Here is a 23211-nt window from a genome sequence, read left to right as displayed (position 1 = left end):
CAGCGACGGGGTTTCTCCGCCAGTTTAAACAAGCCCATCCTCGGGGAGACAAGAAAGGGCAGGGGGGGAGAGTTTGGGGGTTTTTTGGGGGTTGGGGGAAGGGGAGGGGTTCTGGGGAAACACGGCGGGCCACACGCGGCGCGGCGCCAAGAGATTTGTGCTGTCGCCGCATTTCTTGGTTCGTCGTCTTGGCTTAGTGTTCGCACTACACCATGCCCTCCTGTCCTCTCCCCCCCCTGGTCCCCTCGGCTCGTGTAATCCGTATATGGATGATGAATTCGATGAATGGATGGATGGACGGACAGATGGTTGGACGGATCGACGGGTGGAAGGGGGGATAGGTGTGGGCGTGAAGATATCGGGAATCGCCGCACGCACGGCCAATTTCGACGCCCATGCCATCCCATGCCATCCCATGCCTGTCCCATTGCCCCAACGGTGATAGCTTCAGCAGCAGCAGCAGAACCCGAACCTCAGGAACCAACTCACACTCGGCGCTTCTTTGCCGCCCAAAGAGAGAAAGAAATAAAAACACCGAAATCACAAAAAAACCTCCACACTCCACCTCCGCACGCCCCCCGGAACCAGCGCTAGTCCAGCTTTCAACAATTATGGGGAAGACGTCCCCCCTTGGCCATTATCTTTCGTCGCAAACCGGGGAATGAGGGGGAGACGATGGGGATGAGGGGATGGGGGAGGGATTTGGGGGAATTGGTCTTGCGGGGATCCGGCCGCTAGCTTTGATGAGACGGCCTGTCATCAAACCTTTAAAGACAAACCCATTTCGTCTCTCTCTTTCGACTCCCTCTCTCCGGTTCTTCACCTCTCTGCCGGAGTCGCCTTGTCCATCCTTCGCTTCTCCTTCTGGACGGTGCCCCCCCTAAGCTATACATCTTTTATTTTACTTCTCTAGCTTGTCTTCTCGCAGCGAGCTCGTCAAGATGGCTCCCACCGGCAAGCGCGTGTACAACTGGTACATCTCCCTGATGGCCGCCATGTGCATGGTGCTCTACGGGTACGATGCCTCCGTCTTCAACTCGCTCCAGGGCTCGACCAACTGGCTCAACTGGGTCGACGTCGATCTCAAGAAGGACACCCAGCTCATCGGCCTGGTAAACACGGCCTACACCATCGGTGCCATTGTCGCCGGTTTCTTCCTCGGTGGTCCCATTGTAAGTGTCCCTCGTCCTCCTCTTACTCCCCTTCTTACACCTCCTCGCCTCCGCTCTCATATGAGCGAGTGAGTGAGTGTATGGGAGAATGATGGAAACTACACAACGTCAAAGACCACAAACTGACAACTCGTTCCCCCGTCACAGGCCGACTACTGGGGCCGCCGCGCCGGCATGGCCCTCGGCTGCTTCGTCACAATCATCGCCACCCTCATGCAGACCTTCACCCCCCACCACAAGATCGGCGTCTTCATCGCCGGCCGCGTCGTCATCGGTCTCGGCCAGGGCATGGCCCTCACCGCCGGCCCCGTCTACATCGGCGAGGTCGCCCCCACCGAGATCCGCGGCCACATCATGGCCTGCTGGCAGATGTTCTACTCGGTCGGCTCCTTCATCGCCTACTGGATCAACTACGCCTGCTCCAAGCGCCGCGCCCAGCTCGGCGAGTGGGACTGGCGCATGGTCGTCATCTTCCAGATGCTCGTCCCCATCATCATCATCATCGCCCTGCCCTTCCAGCCCGAGAGCCCCCGCTGGTACATCCAGAAGAACGGTAACGTCGAGGGCGCCCGCGCCGCCCTCATGCGCATCCGCGACACCGAGCAGGAGGTCGAGGACGAGCTGCTCCAGATCCGCGAGGCCATCGAGTACGAGAAGGAGGCCATCAGCAGCAGCTACTCGGCCCTCTTCAAGGACCCCTCCATCCGCAAGCGCCTCTACCTCGCCTTCGCCCTCAACGTCGGCCAGCAGCTCACCGGCCAGGGCACCCTCAACTCCTACTCCACCGCCATCTACAAGAAGGTCTGGCCCTCCACCGACACCATCAACCTCATCAACGCCCTCAACGCCACCATGGGCATCCTCTTCACCCTCAACGCCATGTGGACCGCCGACCGCTTCGGCCGCCGCTGGCTCTTCCTCGTCGGCGCCGCCGGCATGTCCGTCTGCATGCTCATCGTCCCCATCATCGGCATGAAGACCCCGACCGCCGCCGACGGCACAAAGAGCGAGCCCGTCGGCATAGCCATCGTCTTTATGCTGTTCCTATGTATGTCCTTCCCCCCTTTTTCTCCCAGACCGCAAAACAAAAAAAAATTGGTTCCAAAAAGGCTAACCAAACCCCCTCACAGTCATCTTCTTCTACAAACCGACATGGGGCGCCACCACCTGGATGTGGACCGCCGAGATCTTCTCCGTCAACGTGCGCGCGCAGGCCGTCGGCATGTGCTCGCAGATGCAGAACGTCGCAAACACCATCTTCCAGCAGTTCTTCCCGACCTTCCTCGCCAACGAGGGGCTCAACTGCCTCTTCTTCTTCATGGCCATGAACATCGTCCTCGGCATCTTCGTCTACTTCCTCATCCCCGAGACCAAGCAGATCGCCCTCGAGGACATGGACGTGCTCTTCGGCGGCGCCAACCACGCCGAGAAGGGCGCCCAGATGCTCGGCGTCGGCGCCGGCGACCACGCCACCGCCACCTACGCCGAGACCAAGGACGGCGCCGAGATCCAGCAGTCCGAGCGGAAGAAGGAGGTCGTCTAGGAGGGCGCGCTCGGGTTTTGTGGAGAGAGAATAAGAGAGAGAGAGAGAGCGAGAGAGTAATGATTAATGTGTTTTGTGTTGTTATCGAGAACATCAAACCGGCCCTGAAAGAGGCCGGAGCTGGTCTCATTATACCCTAGCTTGCGGAATCAACAAACAACAAATCAGCACGTCGTTATTGATGTTTGACAAAAAGTGTCCAAGTCTGCCATCCTGCCCGCGAAATGTGAACAAATGACACCGGCTCAATCTGACTCTTCCATTGAAGAAAACCCGATGCCTTAATTTAAAAGTCATGACAATACCCCTTGATTCGGGAATTGTGGTAAATGCAATGCAATGCAAATCAAGACGAGACCTACGCCGGAGAATAACAGCACATGGCGACGTCAATACATACTGATATGAGCATGCCACCATTTGTCTTCGTGTCCAATAGTGAGCAAGTCCTGGTTGAAGATGCCCGGACACCGTATGTAGTATCAAACAGTAAGACATTGTTCCTCGGACGACATCGACAACAAGAACAATTCCAGCCTCCTGGCCTACTTTCTCGGCCATTCTGCGTCATGTTTTTTGCCCGCCCCAGAACCTGTCGTGTTGGTCCGCAAACCAAGCCCGACTAGTTCCATCTGCGGTGACCAACTCCTCGGCTTCTCCAGGCTCTTTCACTTCACGCTTGCGCCTCATTCTTTTCCCGGCCCGACAAGTTGGTTCCCTTCTTGGCCCCAAAAGCTCACCTCCTCCTCGTCTCGGGGGCTCTGGCTGATGTGTATATCTGGACTCCACTCGGCCGTTTTCTCGGGCCGGTGAGAGGAGTGTTCCCGGGGAGCCCCTTCTCTTCGTATCACGCGGGGGACATCGACAAGAGAGCCCCATTAGGACCTGGTATATGTACTTACGCCGTAACCTCTGGGATAACGGTTACCCTCTGGGACGATTCTCAACCCTTCCAAAGTTCAAAAGAGAGACTTCCCACTCGAAACTCAACCCCACCATCCTACAACGGCTGCCGCCGTAAAATCACGCGGGCCCCGAGCCCATCCACGCGGCTACCTGCTCCTTGTTTCCTGGCCCTGCTCTCTCCCGCTCGTCTTCGGGCTTTCCCGCTCCAAGAACCCCCTTTCCCCCAAGACAACGTTTGCTACATGCTTTTGACGCGGCCCCGTCACCTGCAAGCCCTCTCCCGCCCCCCCCGACAATCGCTACGTGCCGGGGTCCTCGCCCTCCTTCATCCCATCGAGAACGTTGTTCTCCTGTCCGTCAAATACGGGTCATCTCAATGTGCCAGAGTCACATCGAAGGGCGCTCGTTCCCATATGACATACACATAGACACACACCATGAAAAAGACCCAAAAGTCTTTCGCCCAAGTGACATGACGAAAGGCGTCATGTCCTGTTGCGCATTAGTTGGACAGGCAGGTTCTTGATCAGGCGCCAGCCTCCGCATCTACACTAGGCGCTAGCGCGGAAGAGGTCCAGACACATGGCAGCAAGGTCTACGTTCCTGGAACCGTTCATTGGAAATCATTATGAATACCTTCAACCACACCATGCGAAGGCGCATCGATGCGACTGCTGTCTGCAACCCAGCACTAGTCTCCCACCGCCCTGACTCCATGGTATATACATACACATACGCGCCAATACCCAAAGCAAATGCACCGGCCCTGCAAAAGGGACTTTGCGCTTCTTTCCAATGACCCAGTTGTTCCTGATTCGAAGATTCATGTGTGAAAACGCTACATCTGTTCGCTTTATGTTCGAGGCCAATTGCCCCCGGGACCACCGGCAACGCTCGTACCCATGTTGAGTAGCGCGTCGATATCACTCATGCCCTCGTTCTCCAAGACGTTCATCAGCTCAATCTGTTGCTGCTGGCTGAGACTGCCCTGTCGCTCCTGAGACCAGTTGAACGGCTGGCCACCACCGAACTGGTCGAGGCCTAGACCGGCGTTTTGTGCGTTGGCGTAGCCGTTGACTTGCAGTGCATCGCCAAAGAAGCTGTTGCTCAAGGAGCTGAAGACGTCGGGGTTGATGAAAGGCGGCGGCGGGTTGAACCAGTCAGTGACTGGATTGTAGTTGGGAAGTGGCCTTTGAGGACCGCCGGCATTTGATATCTGCGGGACGGCGAATGTCGGCCCTCGGCCTGGCGGCTGCTGCTGCTGCTGCCCGGGACCCGGCGGCGGGGGTGGCGACATGTTTGTGCTATGCGCCACCATGGTCGGCGTGCCGTGTTGGAGCACGAGGGGCGAGGAATGCGACATGGCCGGCGTTCCCATCGGCGGCGGCGAGATCGTCGAGCTTGCTGGCGTGCCGACAATAGAATGGCTGGCAGGGCCCAAGGATTCCGGAGGGGTGGGGAGCGCATTGTTGATGGTGCTGGGTGGGGATGAAGACGATGCATACCCAGGCGTGGTCGTCGCCGGCGGCGTGGAGTCATCAAGCGGCGAATCCGGGGGATATGCAGAAAAGCGGCGGCCCATGGAGTCATTTGAGGGATTGCCCCAGATAGAGTTGGATCGGAATGTAGGCTGAGGGGGGAAATTGGGGTCCCACTGGTACGTATTCATGGATTCAGGGGTCGCGTCAAACACGAAGCCGAACTGCGGCGGGTTGACCTTGAACGTCGGGCCGCCACCTGGCGCGGTCGAGGCTGATATCTCCGAGCCCTGGGGAGAGTTCCCGTCGAAGAGAGACGGCGGGGTGGTAAATGTGCTAGATGGTTGTAATATGGGGGTATCTCTTGCTTCGTAGCTCTGCAGGCACGCCTTGGCAAAGATGGAATACAGCTGCACAGCCTGGGCGGTTCCTGGCCAGCGCTCGGTGCACTGTTCCAGGATGTCGAGGGTCTGGTCGCTCAGCTCCTCGACTTCCTCTCGGGGGTGGGCTTGCCGGATTTCCGGGTAAGATACGGTCCACAGCAGCGTGTTGAGAGACATATAAAGGTTGAGGAGGAAGACCCATGTGATGTCGACAGCTGCCTTCTCCATCTGCTGTTTTGACAGGTTGATAATGTACGACGCGCCTTCGAAGCAGATGGTAGCAGCTCGCGGGGACGGTTTCGGTACTTGCGGTGACGGCCTATACAGGAAGATGCGCATCTGGTGATACCGCCCGGTGAACCTAGAAACATACGGTTAGCCCCGGGTTTCCGTGGAGTCACACATTTGTACTCACCATGGCCTGCACCAGGCCGGGTTCTGGGGCGACGAATCGATCCAGTTTTGGATATCCCTTTCCATTTTAGCGAACCAGGGGTGACTCTCGTCCCTGGGCTCGTCCCGCTTCTTCTCGTACAGCACTCTCCTGATCTCGGCTTGCTCCATGCGCATCTTGAAGAAGTGCAACGCAACCAGTTTCTTCTCGCTCGGAGGGCCCTGGCCAATGCCGTCTGCCTTGATGTACTCGTCGTCGACAGTCGCAAAGGGCTCAACATCCATCCGGTCATCTACCTTGGAAAACCCGTTCGGTCGTCCCATGCTGTGCGCCAGGCCCGCTTCCATGGACGTGATGATGTAGGCAAGGCGGCGGCGCATGTCGAGCGTCAAGGGATCCATCGAGTAGCCCGCGGATATGGTATTTTCGTCGGTAAGGCCCTCTGCCTGACAAATGCGAGTGGCCAAGCCTACCATGTAATATACCGCGGTCCTCGTTGGGGTCAGCAAGGAATACTGGCCGATGAGGGCCAGGCTCTGCAACGACTTCAAGTCCTTTGGCCGTGCCACCTGCTCAAAGTTCTCCATGGCAGCCAAATAATAGCTGTCTGCGAGACCAGCGTATTGTGGATCAAGCTTCTGCAGGCTGATGGCAAACACCATTCGGACAATCAGGTTCTTGTAGGGGTCCTGGTCCCCTGCGTATACGGCCTCGAGGTCTTCCAAGAACAGCTTCTCGTGAAGCGTGGGCCAGAACACTTGTGCTGTACGAAGGTCAGTCTACGAGTTGCAGGCCGGAAGGCCCGGGGGGGAGTACTTACATCTCTGGCAGAAGACATCGACGAGCTTGTTCGCAATGGGCCTCGTCGGTAGGGTCTGGGCGGGATGTGCGCTGATCATGGGGTAGCTCTTCTTCCTGTCTCTCGTCATGACAATGGACTGCATGCGTGTCATCCTCCTCGCGCGGACTTGAGGGATCAACTCGGATATCCGCTTCGAGTCGGTGAACAGCTTCGCGCCCTGGACCAATAGCCGGGTCATTGCGATGCCGCTGCTCGGTCCGAGGTAGCGGGGCGTCTCGTCGGTGTCGTTCAAGCGAACCAGGCCTCCGGGGCGCACCATGTCCTCGTCGATGTGGGAGAACTCGCTGTCGTCGTCGGTGTACTGGCGCAACTCGGCCTCGAGCTGGCGCACCTTCTCCTGCAGCTTGATAACATAGTTACGGTTGATCTTCTTTCCCTTTGTGGTGTCGAAGTATTCGCAAACCGAGCCTGCACGCTCGCAAGGCAGGCAACGGGGCAAGGTGGGATCGCATCTTGTTTTACGCTTTAAACGGAATGGGAGTTAGCCCTGGCCAAAGGAAGGCGCGGAACCACCGGACAGGGGAAAACAGGAGGCGGTAGGTTGGCGAGGGCAGGTTTCAACATACCTGGCGGCAGCGGCAGCAAGCCGTGAGAGTATGGGCAATGCGGTTGGAAGAGCCGTCACTCTCGGGATCCTCACGGCTGGAGGGAGGAGGAGCGCGTGGAGGGCCCGGGTAGAACTGCGGAGGAGCATTAGGGGGAGGGTGGTGATGGTACGGAGGGTTTCGCGGGATCATGTTGTTGCCCAGGCCATGGCGGAAGACTGCTGCGGCGTCCATGGGCCGGGTAGGAGACTGAGGGTATTCCCCAGTCTATGCCGAAGCAGGTCTTGACGAGCGGATCGGGCTCTCTCGTCTTCTCCGTCTGTCTCGGTGGTTCTCTTTTTTTTCTCTTTCGCTCTCTCCACCCTGAGGAAAGATGTGGCAAAGGACGGTAGTTCAAGATGGGCCAGGGGCCGAGGGGGGTTTACGAGACGGAGATGCAGGTGGGCGAGGGGATCGGTCGAGCGCAAAAGCGAGCAAGATATCTCATGATTCGGCAGACGGGGTTCGGTCGGGTGTCGAGGGTATCGCGAAGAGAGGGGCTGAGTCGTCGCGTGGACTCGACGTGGTGATTCTTTGGGACGTGCAAGAGGAGACGAAGAAACGAACAAGGTCCACAATGGAAGGCCCAAGTTGCGGGCAGTGTCCGCAATTCCGTGGCAGCTAATTACTGTGCGGTGGTGGTGTATACACTACTACATAGGTAGTGCTCCGTACGTAGTCAAGCCAGGCCAGTCAGTGGCTGTCAGGTTGTCGTGCTCAGCGGTGGATTCCAGAGAAAGGTAAAGCATGGAGCAAGGTACTTGGGGAACGGGTGCGAGGTACGGCAAAAGTGCAGGTACCTTTCCCCCCCGCTGCCCTACCCTTCCCTTCCAGGGCGGAAACTGGAGCGGGTGTGCCCAAACCCGCCGAGGACACAGCGTTCATTCGCCGTCCACGAAATCGGACAGGGTTACCAAGTGGCTGTAGGGGCGTTTCAGAACCATTGCGGTGGGGATATTAGCAGAGAGCGTTAAGACTGGACGACAAGGCAAGCACACATCACTCATCAGGTCGCAATGCAATGGAAGACGCCGCGGAACTCGTCACATTGGCAGTGGACGCGGCAGGTGGGCGGGAGAATGATCCATTCCGTTGGATACTGGAAATCTGGCAGACGACGTGCCCCCCTCCCCGCCCCAGACCCAGGCCAGGCCAGACAAGGCAGTGATAGCCACGGACATGGACAGCCCTACCTGGCCTGGCCCCTCAGAGGGGGCTTTATTTGGTCTGTGAAGTGTGCGAAGAGAGGCATAAAGAGCAGGGCGTACATGGCACATACAGAGAGAGATATCGAGAGTTGGAGAGAGAAATGGAGGCAGGGGTGGGGGAGAGAGACACACACACAAGAGAGATTATAGAGAGGCACCAGCACACACGGGCGGGCATGAAGATAGCACAATTGATGTTTGGGGCCGGGGCCATGGATTGGATGCAGCGCGTCGTCTTGACAAGACCAATCATTCTGCGGACAGTCCTTTTCTGCCCAGTCCTGCCCCTTCCTCGGTTATTCTTCTTTTTCTTCCTTGCTCCTGCCTCTTTCTCACTGTCTGGCCGGCTGGCTGGATAGAGATGGAGAGCTCCTTGCTGGATGTGGACTCAGGGACTGCCCTACACGTACATGCAGGAGCACGAAGTGGCAGGTCCCGCCCCACAATGTTCTTCCTTCCTTCAATATTCTTCCATTGCCATCTTCCCCAGGAATCCCATCCTTTGATTCGTTGCCAGACCCCACTCGTCGCCCCGCATACCCAAACAGTCAAACACCCACCCTGCTAGTCTGGGCTTTCCCTGGCAGGAAAGAAGACGAAGAAGAGGCAGAAGAATAAGACAGGCAGGCACGCTGTGACGGTGTGTGTGGGGGTGTAAGAGAGAGTCCTGAAGGAGAGAGACAATGAAAGAAAGGGGAGGGGCAGAGACGGAGACGGAGACAGAGGGTGGGAGAGAGGATGGGAGAGACGGTGGGAGAGATGCGTACAAAGTCTGAGTATGAGAGTAGGCAGATAGATAGACAGATAGCTAGACACACACAGACACACTGACTGACAGGAAGAGGGGGACGGTACATACACAGTATAGTTGATTAATCAAATGATAGGATGGCAGGCAGGTAGGCGGGATGGGTGATGGGTGGTGGTAGGCAGTGTGGGTAGGTAGGTACCGGTAATAGGACATGGAAAGAACGAGACATGCAGTTGCCATCCATCCTTCCCCAAAGTGCGCCTGCCAATTGCATCGCGTCCCTGACTCACCTCGTCCTCCGCCTTCCGTCTATCTACTATGTACATACCCGTACAATACTCTGTACTGACACTACGTACCATCCCCCGTCTGCTCTGCCCCCCGTCCATTATCAACTTCCTTATCCGTATCTGCTTTTGTGTGACCGGCCGGGCGGCTGGGGGGCCCGGCCACAGTTCGTTCCCCCATGTCCTTTTCAAAAAGAAGAACCGTCACATGGAATTAATGTGCTGACTGCCCATCCGAATGTAGGTACCGAAGGAAGCCATCACACCGCCCGTCGCCCCGTCGCCCTTCTCCCGTCCCAGTCGCAGTCCCAGACCAGACCAGACATTAGGTATGCGTCGTGCCTTGTGCGTGGCTACGCTTAGCGACCGGGACGTGAAAGCCTACTAGGACAATCGCCGTCCAAAAATACGATGAACCCCATTGCACCCACCAAACTCTGCCTCTCATGACGGATCCATGACTAAACGACGTCGACAACCCTCCCTCTCTCGCCGCCCCCCTCGTTCCCGGCCTGGCACATCTGGCAGCTGGCTGGGAGGCACACCGTCTCTTTGCCCGCCGCCCAGCCCCAACCAATACAAAGATGCCTACGCGGCTCTGTCCAAACTACCCCGCCCTAAACCTCGTTCTGAAGGTTTCCCGGCCCTGAGCAAGCCTTTTCTGGACCGACCCTTTGATCGATCCGTGCTAGCACGAACTGCCTCTCGCGCGTCGGTAATTGGCATGCATCTCGCCGACTCTTATTCCGCCCAACCTGCAATCCCGGAGCCAGCACCATTGCATTTTTCATTGTCATGGACGAATCCACCGGCAGGCGCTATTTTTAAGTCGCGACATATACATGTCTGATGATCATCGCGAGGGGAGGGATGTAGACGGAATAGCAAAAGCATTAAGAATACACTCGCCCCAGAAAACTGGCAAAACCACGCAGGAATGCACTAAACAGTGAGTCCGATTCAAATCTCGCCTTGTGGGACGCAAACAACAATGTGCCCTGCATTGGATGGCATTTTCCCTGGACCCTTTGAAAGTGGGGAAGGGGGAGGGGAGATGCCATGGCCACCTCTACCTACCTAGTCCTGTCCCGTCTCGAGTGGAATTCGCACCATCCATGACACCACCACCGCACTCGTGGGCCATGGCGCTGCACCAGCCGCCTGTCTCATTCGGACCTGCAGCAATCACTCAACCCAACCCTCCATGCGTGCGTGCGTGTGTCTACGCTTATCTGGGCCTGGCCCCATCCATTCATCTGGCCAGCTTCACCGGCAGTTTTTATTTTTATTTCTTTTATTGGTGCCAAGTCCATCACCAATGGCTTTCTCGCACATTTTGTAGAACGGACCAAGTCGACTTTACACTACACCTTGGCCTTGATAGTTACCGGTTTCTCGCCCCCGGCACCATGGCTGTATTGTATCGCCTCCAGGCAGGTCGCCAGCTCCATGCCTGCGTCTTTTCGTCTCGAGTCACCTGTGACCGCCATGCCCGATTCGGCGATTCGCACCTTGGCAAATAAAGACAAGACGTGACACTCGGCCATAGGGCATGGAGTCCGCTGTGGATTCGACACTGCTCGCTTGCTGTTCGTCGTCTCCCTTCCCAGTTGTGTTAGTGTATGTACACTGTCGGTGGATGGGGATTGAGCAAGCGGGCAAGGGATGCCGGGCAGTATGGTTTGGAAGACGGCAAAGGGCTGGAGACTGCGTTGACGGCATCGACGCCGGGATGCCGTGCATTGCGCAAGACGGACGGCAAGTCATCTGATGGCAAAAGAAACGTGGGGCCAACCAGAGAACTCGCGCCATTAGAAACGCCTCTCTCTCTCTGGCCCTACCTGTCACGGACTCACAGCCCTCGATAGCCACAACCTGAACGGTTTCGGTTTCGGCCAACGTCAACGTCAAGGCCACGGTCACTCACGGTTGACGTCGAGCCCCGGGTGGATGTATGGAAAGGCCGCAGGGAGGTCAGTCGGATTGGATGTGAGACGGATCCGAGTAGAACCTTATCACCACGACGAGCACCCGTCCCCCCTCCTCCTTCGTGCTGATTCCCATCCCCGTCCCCTTCTACGTGCTCCTGTTCGCGGCCAGCCCTTGCCTTCTATTTTTGTTCCAGAACATTACATCTGCCGGGCTTCAAATTGCGTCGCTGTGTCCTAAATCCCGGCCCAGATCGGGGGCGCCGAACGGCTACCATCTGCCAACAAACCCAAAGCTGCAGAAAACCCTGGTACCTTGGTGGCAGTGGCAGCCCACGGCACGGGGGGCCGACCGGATGGGCTTTATCTGGCAAAAGGCGAACAAGGGTCAGGGGAGGCTTGCAAGCTTCGTCAGGTAAACGGATCCCAGGCGGGGTAAGCGTCGATGAGCAGCAGTCGCGCAAGAGAGGGGGAGAAGAACAGTGTCGACTGTCCCGCCGATCCCCCAAGATTACGCCGCCGTTGGATGCGACCGGTACCAGTAACCGTCACCGCGGAAAGGCGAGTCCTGTACCGTCCCTTGCCTTGCCTAGAGGCCTTTGGTGCGCACACCCAGCAAGCAAGGGCAGGCCGGACGACGACTCGCGCACCGCCGCCGTGTCGCCTCGGCTTCTTGACCTTGACCTTGACCTTGTCTCGCTCGTGGCTGCGCTGCGTTCTGCTGCACTTCTGCACCGCAGATCAGTCCTTGCGCTTTGGGCATTCCGACAGCCGCAAACTTTTAGCCGCCTCTTGACCGTACGCATCATTGTTGCTGCCTACCTACTATCTACCCCTTTGAACCCCTCGCACTCAGCTGAAGCCTCGATTCTTGACTCTTCCGACAGCCGACGCGCGCCACCACCTGCTTCACGCGATACCGCGCTTAGCACGGCCTGCTGTTCTCTTACTCGCGCTGGCCCCTGCAGCGTATCCCAGAGCTTCCAGAGTTCCGACGACGATCCGGCCCTTTTGCCCAATTCTGACTGACCTCAACGACACAACATCCTTCTCACGCACACCCCCCGGCCATCCACAGGACCTGTTCAGCGTCTTTTAATCGCTCAGGAGCCGGACATTAGATAGACTTGGCCGGGCTTGCCCATCCGACCATCAACCCCTCAGCCTCCCAGCCTTCCAGCTCTTGCTCGCCCTCGTGAGTCTCGTGCGATTCGAGGTCGACCTTGGATCTGCTCGGTAGCGCGGCCTCGAGGCACGGCACCTCGTCCCCCGTCGCATTCAATCGCACCCGATGCCGCGGTCCAGTTTCTCAGATAATCCCCTGCTGCGGGTGTCGCGGCCTGTCTCGGCCTGCTCGCGATGTGAGTTTGTCATGGTCGCGGCTGACTGCTTCTATTTCATGCGAGGCTAATCTTGCCCCACAGGTCGAGCTGCAAAAGTCAAGGTATTTATCCTTCCCGGCTGCTCAGCCTTAATGGATCACGCGGGCTCTTGCTGATGCGGGCCTTGCCGCCTTAGTGTGATGGAAAGCTGCCTGCTTGCACTGCCTGTGAAAAGGCCGGCCGGGAGAATGAGTGCTCCAGCGCCAACGACCAGTTCGCAAGGGGCAAGGAGCGAAGGTGTGTTTGTCGAATCTCACAAACCCCCCCGCCTTGGGTCGAGCTAATGACGGTTCAGCTATGTTGCGGCTTTGGAGCTCCGAGTTGAAAAACTAGAGAAACGGCTGTCGTTTGCCAGGTCGCGCAAGGCATCAGTTAACCTACATGATGTCGACGAAGCGACGGCGGCCCCGGCCGACCGCAAAGATTCACTGGCCAACATCCGCGCCGCCATTCACCGCAAGGCCGCCCGTAAGAGGGAGGACTCTGACGTCAACGCCCTCGTGTCCGACTTTGGCTTCCTGTAAGGCTGTCCTTTGGTATGTGTACCGCTCATCGGCACTGACACCTGCCAGGTCTGTAAACGCAACGACTCGTGACTTCGAGCCATCGGTAAGCGGCATGACATTCGCTCGCCTAGTGTTGGCCGCCGCAAATAATGACGACGTGCCGGATCCGATGGAGGACGGTCTCCCGACAAGGGCAGAAGCCTTCGCCATCGTCCAGTATTACATGGCCAACATCTACTCACTCTTCCCTGCCTTCTCCGAGACCCATCTGCTCACGGTTCTTGATGACATCTATCAGCAAGATGAAAGAGTCAAGGACCGTCTCAAGGATGCCGACTTTTGGCTCCTTTACATGGTTCTCGCGATCGGATACATCGCTCAAAGCAGAGACAAGCAGGACGAGTACCACCGTCGCGGCCTTGACTTCGTCGCCCGCGCGTTGCCCTTCGCCGATAAGGCATTGATGCCAGGGTATCCGACGCAGATCCAGTCGCTCATCCTTTTCACGCAATATTCAATGCTTGACCCAGGCCATTTCGATAGCTGGTACCTGATTGGCTTTGCCAGCCGAGCTGTGGTTGATCTAGGATTTCATCAAGACCCGCCACTGCTTCAGGTCCCTGACAAGGCTGCTCTCGATCTCAGGAGGAGGATGTTCTACTGTGTCTACGCTCTTGACAGGCAAGTTCATGCGCAGAACCCATGTGCCGACCGTCGCCCACCTCGTTCTAACACATACCCTATAGGACAATCAGTATGATTCGCACTCGATCATTCTCATTCACGGACGACGCGATCAATGTCGCGTACCCCAGCAACTCTGGTTCGTCCTCGGGGCCAATCACTGGCCCCCAATCTGCAGATTCGGCTTTGCTATTGTTCCAGCTTCGTCATCTCCAGTCGGAGTGGTATCAAACCCTCTTCCAGGCAGACTCGGCGCCACTCCCCGACGCTGCCTCCTTCATCTGGCAGATGTGTCTAGAAATGCGAGAATGGCACGAGTCCTTGCCTGACAACCTCCCATCAGGCACCCGCGAGCTTTTCGAACTCGAGCTTAGATACAGCTACATTTACTGCCTTGCGCCTAGTGATCGGTCGCCTCACCTGACAGACTATTCACGAAAGCTGATCTTCGAGCACGCCATCGCATACGTGAACACGATCCACAGCGTTGCACACGGCTCCATGAACACGGCATTCTACACGTCCCTGGACGCTCTCAAAGTCTACTTTGTGGCAATGCAGTTCTTTACCGCCTTGAACGCCGCTCGCGAATTGCTCATCTCGGATACGAGGATTATTCCACCCATCACCCGTCCGGGCACAGCGCCGCCCCCACCCCTTCCGCACCGACCAGCCGGTAGCGAGGACAGCCTGGACAGGAGTATACGATGCCTACAGCAGGTGGTGGAGACGCTCGAAAGGTTCTCCCAGCGGTGGGACATTGCATCTCAGCTGAAGACCACGTTCGAAACGATTTCCTCCGAGGTGTTTTCTTGGCTTCAAGTGCGCCGGCAGATGAGAGAGCAGCAGCCACAGCAGTCACAGCAGCAGCATCACCAACAACATCAGCTCCAACACCATCAACAGCAGCAGCAGCAGCACCAACAACAACAACAACACCACCATCAACAACAGCAGCAACAGCAGCAGCAAAACCATTATCAGCAGCAGCAGCAGCAACAACTACAGCAGCAGCAGCAGCAAATGCATCCAGGGGTCTCGCCGCCACAGCCCCAACACTCATCCCACCCGCCTCACCCTCATCCCCAGGCTCTCATGACCCCTTCACCAATGCAGATGCAAGGTATGATGCAGCAACCAGGACAGCCAATGATGCAGTATAGATGGGTCGGCGACAGCACGGGGCAGATGATGCCGGGTGGCCCTCCCGGGCACGGCGTTCCGCCCAGGTGAGGCACATGGGAACTTGCCGCTGCAGTCCGGATGACGACATATAGATCAGCACCTCTCTATATTCTTAGCTCATGAGACCAATGCTACCCTCAAACATGTTAAATACCAACTCGTTGTCCATGCCAAGTGAGCTCCGTTAACCACTGAGCGAGTTTCAATATGCGAGCAGCCGGTCGATCCATTTCAGCCCCTTTACTTGAGGAGATGTATCCGGGTGACTATGGGTCGAAACGAGGCAGGAGAAGAAACGTCACAAGGGAACGAGAAGGTTTTAGCAAGCGAATGGTTTTGGTTTATGTACTGGTGATGCCCGCCGGCGCGAGAAGCACGCCGACGCTTTGTGAGGAAACAAGAAAAAGGAAACAAGATCTCGTAGAAGTATGTACATGAAAAGGGGGGGAGGAGAGTGGGAAAGGGAGTGAGTGGCTGTCACATGTTGTTCGTTTCTCGGGGAGGGAGGGAGGGGGGAAATGTGAGAAACAATGCAACAGAATGGCCCCCATTCATACCCATCCCCCTACCCTACCCCCCTCCTTTTATCCCTCTTTGCCCCCGGTCACAAATGCAATCTTTATTTCTCTCTCTCTTTCTCTCAGTGTGTGTGTGTATTTGTCACTGTCGTCATCGTCGTCGTCGTCGTCGTCGTCATCGCCTCACAGAGTCACGGCCTTGATCCTCGCCACCCAGGAGAGAGGCGCGCGCCGTGATTTAGAGACATTGGCTGTAGAAGGGGTTGATGACGGTGCAGGTGGTCCCGGCGACGCAGGTGGTGGGACCGGTGTAGACCTGGCCACCGCACTGGCCCCATTTCTGGACGACGCCGGTGCCCGTGGTTGGGGTGGAGGCGGGCGTCGAGGTGCGGACGGTGCTGGCGACGGTGCTCGTGCGGAGGGTGGTGGAGGAGCCGCCGGCGGGAGGGGGCGAGACGTTGCCGCTGGCAAAGGTGGAGTTGATGGGGCCGAACTTGATGTTGGAGAACTTGACGTTGGAGTTGGGCGCGTTGGCCTCGACGTCGGCGGGCACGCCCGAGGTGGTGGGGCAGGAGCCGCGCTCGGCGCCGGGGGTGCCGGGGGCGGCGGTGACGGGGTAGGTGGAGTCGAGCCAGAGCATGTTGGCGTAGTGGTCGTCCCACAGAGAGAGGACGAGGACCATGGGGGCGGCGACGGCCTTGCTCATCTGGGCGAAGCCGCCGCGCAGCTTGAAGATGTCGTCGTCGCCGAAGGCCAGCTTCTGCTTGTCGCAGAAGTCCTGCGTGAGCGAGTTGCCCGGGTTGCCGGTGACGGTGGACAGCGAGTTGGCAATGACGTTGTTGTTCTGGACGTAGAAGCGCTTGATCTCGGAGAGGACGCCGTTGGTCTGGATGAACTGCGTGACGACGCTGAGCTTCTGGGTCGTGTCGAGCGTGAAGCTGCCGCCGGGCCCGTAGAAGTTCTTGTTGCCCTGGCGGTAGCTGTTGAAGTCGCATCCGTCGGGGTCGCAGTCGCCGGCGTACCGGGTGGAAGAGTAGGTGCCTCCGCATTTGTCTCCCACGCAGGAGTGGTAGGCGTTGTCGCCGCACGGGTGGGGGGTGTAGGCCGTGGAGATCTTGTTGGCCTCTGCAGGATGGGTTAGCTAGTCAACCTCGCGATGAAGGATGGAAGGGCCGCAATGAGGCTTACCCCAGATGTCCATCTCGGCGCAGCAGGCGCCAAGGGTGCCGACACCACCGTTCTGGTCGTTGCTGGAGGGGTTCCAGCCGTCAACGTTGGCCTAGTAGTCATCGGTTAGCTTTTGTGTGTGCTTGTGGCTGATATGCGTCTCCTTCACTTACAACACCGTTGATGAACTTGACGTCACGAGGGCACTGCGAGTCGCAGTAACCGGTTCCGTATTTGGCACCGGCCTTGTTGGTGGAGAACTTGGAAAGTCCACCGTCGGCATCCATGGAGACGAAGTACAGAGCACCGTTCAAGCCGCAGCCAATGTTGGAGACATCGACGTCAAAGGTGAACTCGTTGTTGAGAAGAGTGAACATCTGGTACTTTGTGTCGCTCTCCATGAGGTAGACACGGCTGCCAATGTTCTTGCCGTAGGGGTGGGTCGTGACGAACTTGAGGTTCAGTTCGTTGCCGCTGGTGGTGATACCGTAGGTGTTCGGGTAGTCGGCTCCATCAACACAGCACTTGGTGGCGCACTGGGAGCCTTGGCCTTGAGCGCAGAAGGTATCGTTCCAGGTGTTTCCCGTGTAGCAGTTAGTCGAGTCCGCGACACTGTGAGTCCAGCGCCAGTTGGAGTCAAGAACAACAGAGCCGGCAACGTTGCTGCAAGAGCCACCAGCAGCGCACTTCTGCCAGGTGAGTGCGGGGTGGTTCTCGGCCTGGGAAGTGCAGACTTGCTGAGCGCGAGTGGCGGCCACAAGGGCCAGGAGGGCGGCGAACTTGGTCTGCATCGTGAACGATGGGGATGGGAATCGGTGGATGGTGGATGAGTAGAGAGTGAGAGAATGAGATGGTTGGGATGAGGATAAGAGAGAGAAAAGGGTTTCCTAACAACGAGGAACAATGAGCTTATATAGAGATATTTCACTCAAGACAACTCGCGATATCCACCTTGAGCGGTCGTCGAGGATCCCCTTTCATCGAGCTTGCCACTCCTCTCACAACCGTGGGTCTAGACAATCTCATGATCGCCTACCCATGACAGGAAGCAACGATCCGGCGACTTACGGCAACCGGGCCGCGAGACGATCTGGTTCCAGGGTTTTGCTGACCTGGCGGCTTCGAGCGGAATCCAGGTACACTTGGCGCCCCATTGAAGTTCTCAGGGGGATGGCGGGGGCGACATCGTGCGTAGCGTGAGAGAGGTGTGTGCGTCCACACATGCCCTGTGGAGTGCAAGCATGATGGTGTCGACACCCAGGAACTCGACCGTGGACACGATGCTTCGTCGTTGAGCCAAAGTTTGGTTGGTTGCCCGATTAGGGAATTGGAGAAGCTGCACCGCTCGAGTTGGAGAAGGGGGGATATCCGCAGGGGCGGGCTCGTCTCGCCCCCAGTCCCGAACGAGGTGCCACGCGATGCCACCTCCGGCCATGCGGCGGGTCACACCTCACGGCGGAGAAACTGGCGCGGCAGAGTCGAAAAAAAAATATATTGAGGTTGCCCGATGTGGACTTCTCCCCGGCTTTCCTCATTGGAGCACTTTCTAGCTCTGCGCCCAACGCGGAGGCCATGCGCCGAGTACTACCGCCTCAAAGCGTCCAGTCAGCCTGGGAATCACCTTCAAAGGGAAGACGAGTCGTGAGGTGGAGGACGATTCATCTCGCATGGGAAATAGTCAGCGTAACCTCGTGATCATGATGCTTCCCGAAGATCCCGCCACGCTCCTGGCCGGGCAGGCTGCCTCAGTGGCCCCTGAGGGCTTGCACACCATCATCGTAAGAACCACCAGCTCAGCTCGGGTCCTACAGTTCTTCGACTGATAGGAAACAGAGATACGCGAGTAATCATTTAGGAGTTGCTCCCCGCATTTTGCAAGGGTCTTCCGCCCAAATCTCATCGCATTTTGTGGCGGGAAGAGCTTCCCCCCGCACAAACGCCATTGGGCATCCGGCACTAACTGCCATAAGCCCATCCTGTTCCTTGCTTTTAGAAGACGCCATGATCTCTTCTTTCGGTACGCTAAGCAGAAAATTGTATCAAAGCAAATGCTTCAGATCAACTCGTTCCGACGACGTTGTCAAACTTCGATAAGCGACGCGGCTCTGATGCCAGCATACTGGGTCAACTTGGCTTCAACTTAGGTTATTAATTAATCAACACTTCAATCAACGTTTACCAGGCGTATGGGTTCAAGAACCACGTCAATAACAATTTGCACAAAGTTCGATGGTGACCCCGTCCAATCTGGCGACGGAAGCCGCACCCATAAGGGCCTGATCGGTTCGTTGCCAACGGCCAGTTGCCAATTGCCAAGGGACTTCCACCGCCAAGAATAGAGCCAGGCTAGGGGTATTCGTACCGCCAAATTCAGTGCTGTGGCAGCTTCTGACCGCCCGCCCGATCCGGCTGTTCGACGAAAGCAGCCTGTTGAATAGAGCTATCTCGTCAGCACGGAAAGATCAAAGGAAATAGGAAAGTATGGATAGACTGTCGTCTCCCACATCGTACAAACCTGATTTCTGACCCAAAATATTCAAATCAATATGGCCGATAATACTCTGTTTGTTGAAGACTCTACCCAGCCTGGTAGTGAGGGTGAAGAGGAGATTGTATGTGCTCCGGTTTCCTCTCGTACCACCAGCCCCGAAGAAGATATACCACCGAGCTCACAGTCGCCGCCGCCGCCGCCGCCGATTATACAGCGCCAGGGCACTCGAACCCCTGCCTCTAGAGGGTCTCAGACCCCTGGCCCTTCCACTGCTGGGTCAAGGGTGCCCTGGCCTCGAAAGGCACTTCGCCGATTCCTCCTGCTTTGCCGCGAGCAAGTAAACGACGGCGTGTTGGTGAATATGAGAGGTGGAGTGTTGAAAGAAGCAATGGGTAATATACTGCCGGCAATGAAGGAAATCCAACCTGGCCCACCGACGTATACGACGACAGCTCTGTGTAATAAGTACAGAGCCTTGCTCTGTGACTATCGGAAGGTCAAAACCCTGCTTCGATCTGGCGCTGGGTACAACAACGAGACTGGTATTATCACAACGTCAGAAGAGAGCTGGGAGGTTTTTATTGATAGGTATACTTACCTTCGAGCAATCAAACACAAGGGTTTCCCATATATCAACGAAATGGGAGAATTATGGCCAGACGAAGTATCAACAGGCGCCTATATTGTTGAGGCAAGCGAAGCAAATAATCCGCCAGTGGAAATCTCTGATGAAGAAGACGTTGGAGCTGCCGATAAACAACCTGTAGTTAGACGCCGAAAAAGACAACGTCAAGATCTCGACCCCGATTCGAACCCAACGCCTTCAGACTTACGATCAGGAGTTCCTTCTGATGCCAGCCCACAGCGGCGGAAGTTGACAAGGGCAGCAGAAGAGCGACTGGAAGCATTTACCTCACTTGGAGGTAGTATTGAACGTGGGTTAACGGGGTTAAGCAGCCTGGTTTCTGCAGTAATTATTCCTGCTGCTATTCCGGTTGTCGCTCCGCCTGCTGCTCCACGGGTTGGAGGATCTGACGATATTCTGGGCGCTGTTGACGACTTCCAACTGTTGTTTGGAGAGAAATTAGGTGACCGCGCAGTAGCAAAGATGGCCCGATTCTTTGCCCGAGGGCCACTTGACGCAGTTGCCTGGCTGGGAATTAAAACTGTAGGTGGAAAAGAGGAATTCCTACGTGAAGTTGGAATAATTGTTGAGCTATAGTTGGAAGGGTAGGTTGGAAGGTAGTTAGTTACTACAATAATTACTGGATTCCTCTGTATTATCACTTTCGCCAGCTTCTGTGGCAAGATATCTCTGCCGACCTTCCCACGCCCAAATTGCTGTATTGTGGCGTATTTCTCTTCCTTCCTTTCCACCAACAACTCGATCTGCCTGTATTGCTGCCTCCGCTAATATTTCCTTCTGCCGTACCGTCAGCGGCTCTTCTTCACCTAGGTAAGTGAAGTTGTGAAGAGCTGTAGCTGCGTATATAATTCTGATCTGACTAGAGTAGGAATATTCTGGCGGCGCTGCCCGCAGTATTTTCCACCTTCTCTTTACTCTACCAAACGCCTTCTCGACGGTAACGCGGTGACGCGAGTGGTATAGATTATACAGCTCTTTAGCAGTCTCTGGCGCACCTCCTTCTGCTGCTTCTTTTAGATGGTATCGTTCACCAGGAAACGGCGTTACAATCCCTCCACTACAGGCAAATCCAGCATCACCAAGGTAATACCTACCTTCTGGTATCTTGAACGTTCTGCTGACCGCTTGCTTCATTAGGGCTGCGTCGTTTACTGATCCCTCTGCGCCGGCAAGGATATATGTAAAAGTCCCATCGAATCGAACTGCTGCCAATACGTTCTGTGAAACAAAACCCTTCCGGTTGAAGAACCTCTTCTGCTGTCGAAGAGGAATATGGGCGGCAATAAGAGTGCCGTCAACTGCGCCGATACAACCAGTGAAGCAGCAATCCTTGGGCGATAATTCGATTGTTGGAGATACGTACGATTGCTCCGGCTGTTGTACAACTTCCTGGTGAAGTACAACCATCGCCCTAAGTACCTTATCGAATACAGCAGAGACAGTACTTTGAGATATCTGGAAGAGGTTGGCAGTATTCCGCTGGGTTTCTCCATGCCCAAGGATATACAGGAAGATCATAAGCTTCTGCTCAACGGTCTGGTTTCTGGTTGTATGGAGGTGATCTCCCTCCTTCAACCACTTCACCAGCCTATTGAATTCGGACTTCGTTAGGCGGAAAAGTTGAACGAATTGCGTATCAGCGCCGTCAAGAAGGTATTGAGCCCACAAAGCAGCGTGCTGTACTCCACCTGGATGGGTGGAATTAAGAGAGTCAGCGGAGAAGTCTTCCGCAATAGCTGCTACGCTGGCAGTAAGAATAAGGCTGGTGGCAGCAGCAGATATAGCCAGCAGCTGGGCTGCAAGTTGACGATATCTATCCATGGTGTTTTAACCTATTTCTGACTGGGTATACAGATTGACTGCTGGCTGTTGGCCGCTGGCCACTGGCCGCGTTCTTTCTGCTGCCAGAAAAGAGGGCAGAATCCTCACGATTAATGGAATCTTTGCCTATTGCGGCCTGTCTCAGCCACTGATTCAGAAAGGAACTTTGCATAACTCGAGCCCAGGAGAGGTCCTCGATTTTGGGTTAGGCTGACAGCTAAATCAGGGAAAGCGTCCCGGAAAAGAGTTTTCCGTTGTTTTTATGCATTGCTTATATCAGCTGGCAATTGGCAACTGGCCGTTGGCAACGAACCGATCAGGCCCTAATGCATGCGTTAAGAGCAGGGCGGCTAGGCCACCACGCCTTTTTTGGGTTGGTCACATTCAACTTTTGCAGCTGTGGCCTCGGGCTAGTGCTCAGTGCCGCAGTGTCCTTCAGTGCTCATCACTATGCGATGTGACTCTGTGATACCTCATTCCGGCATTGTGTTTTGCCGCAACCTGACAGGGACCGTTCTATTTACCCGTGATAACCAGAAATGTACAGTATCTGGGCAAACGGGGCTCGAGAAGCTTGGGCTCAGCCTCTAGTCGTGGCATGGTCCAGATCAATCCGGATTTGGCGGCGATCGGCAGAGAGGTCTTGACAACGCCAACGTCGTTGATGGAAGAACGAGGTCGTCTGACAGTCAGAATTCTTCAGTCTGGTTAGGCCATGTTAGCAAGCGATGTCAGGATGCGCCAGTGCGTAGAGGGGGCGAAGCCAGCTCAAGCGAGAGATCCGCCTCTGGAGCATGTGTTTCCGAATATCCTCAAGTACGATAGATCTGAGAGATCGTCACTGCGGGCGGCAAGATGGCTGCGACGAACAAAACGTTCGAAATTGAACAACGCTATCATTCACAAGCGTGCAGTCGGATCCAGGTCAGTCCGTGTTCCGAATTCGCCTCTACGTCGTCCCATGCGAAGATGAGATGGCCGCATCTTCAACGCCCTGCTTGCGCCACTTGCGGTAGCCAGTTCCGACCGCGAACATCTTCAAAGCTGACGACTCTGCCTTGCGGGGTTCTCCAAAGAGGACGGGCAACGGCTATCGATCCGGAGAAGCTTTGGCAAGCTTAGCTGACGGCTCCGGATCATGAGCCGACTGACTGTTCGGCAACGAGGGAACAAGAGCCGTCAGCGCTTCACGAGGCGCTATTTTGGGTACACAATATATATCGTGTGGTTGCATGCGTTTAGTAAATTGCCCTCGATCCCGGGCCCGTCTTCCTGGGGTCGCGTCGTCTCAGGCACGACCAGCCGACTGGCGATG

At 56.3% G+C, this 23211-nt stretch overlaps 4 protein-coding genes across 4 annotated transcripts; 2 read left to right on the top strand and 2 right to left on the bottom strand.

Annotated features, from left to right (window-relative positions):
* Nucleotides 1-941: 941 nt before the first annotated feature.
* Nucleotides 942-2715, top strand: EsH8_I_001476 (general substrate transporter; the record flags this gene model as incomplete). Its single annotated transcript, XM_083268889.1, has 3 exons — nucleotides 942-1172; nucleotides 1320-2220; nucleotides 2303-2715. The coding sequence occupies 3 exons, from the start codon at nucleotides 942-944 to the stop codon at nucleotides 2713-2715; spliced, it is 1545 nt and encodes a 514-aa protein (XP_083119327.1).
* A 1759-nt stretch (nucleotides 2716-4474) lies between these two features.
* Nucleotides 4475-7517, bottom strand: EsH8_I_001475 (transcription factor domain-containing protein; the record flags this gene model as incomplete). The annotated part of the gene is made up of 4 exons (XM_083268888.1): nucleotides 4475-5843; nucleotides 5898-6639; nucleotides 6697-7201; nucleotides 7305-7517. 4 exons carry the CDS (start codon nucleotides 7515-7517, stop codon nucleotides 4475-4477), a joined length of 2829 nt encoding a protein of 942 aa, XP_083119326.1.
* A 5270-nt stretch (nucleotides 7518-12787) lies between these two features.
* EsH8_I_001474 (transcription factor domain-containing protein) lies at nucleotides 12788-15301 on the top strand (the record flags this gene model as incomplete). Its single annotated transcript, XM_083268887.1, has 6 exons — nucleotides 12788-12857; nucleotides 12921-12940; nucleotides 13015-13115; nucleotides 13174-13398; nucleotides 13451-14065; nucleotides 14131-15301. 6 exons carry the CDS (start codon nucleotides 12788-12790, stop codon nucleotides 15299-15301), a joined length of 2202 nt encoding a protein of 733 aa, XP_083119325.1.
* A 708-nt stretch (nucleotides 15302-16009) lies between these two features.
* On the bottom strand, nucleotides 16010-17729 carry EsH8_I_001473 (putative exoglucanase type C; the record flags this gene model as incomplete). Its single annotated transcript, XM_083268886.1, has 3 exons — nucleotides 16010-16896; nucleotides 16960-17050; nucleotides 17112-17729. 3 exons carry the CDS (start codon nucleotides 17727-17729, stop codon nucleotides 16010-16012), a joined length of 1596 nt encoding a protein of 531 aa, XP_083119324.1.
* Between the last annotated feature and the right edge of the window lie 5482 nt (nucleotides 17730-23211).

The sequence above is a fragment of the Colletotrichum jinshuiense genome, chromosome 1, assembly GCF_051148585.1.
Source record: "Colletotrichum jinshuiense chromosome 1, complete sequence".
Classification (NCBI taxonomy): Eukaryota; Fungi; Ascomycota; class Sordariomycetes; order Glomerellales; family Glomerellaceae; genus Colletotrichum; species Colletotrichum jinshuiense.
The sequence above is the reverse complement of the archived record's forward strand: the minus strand, read 5'-3'. Positions and strand labels throughout refer to the sequence as shown.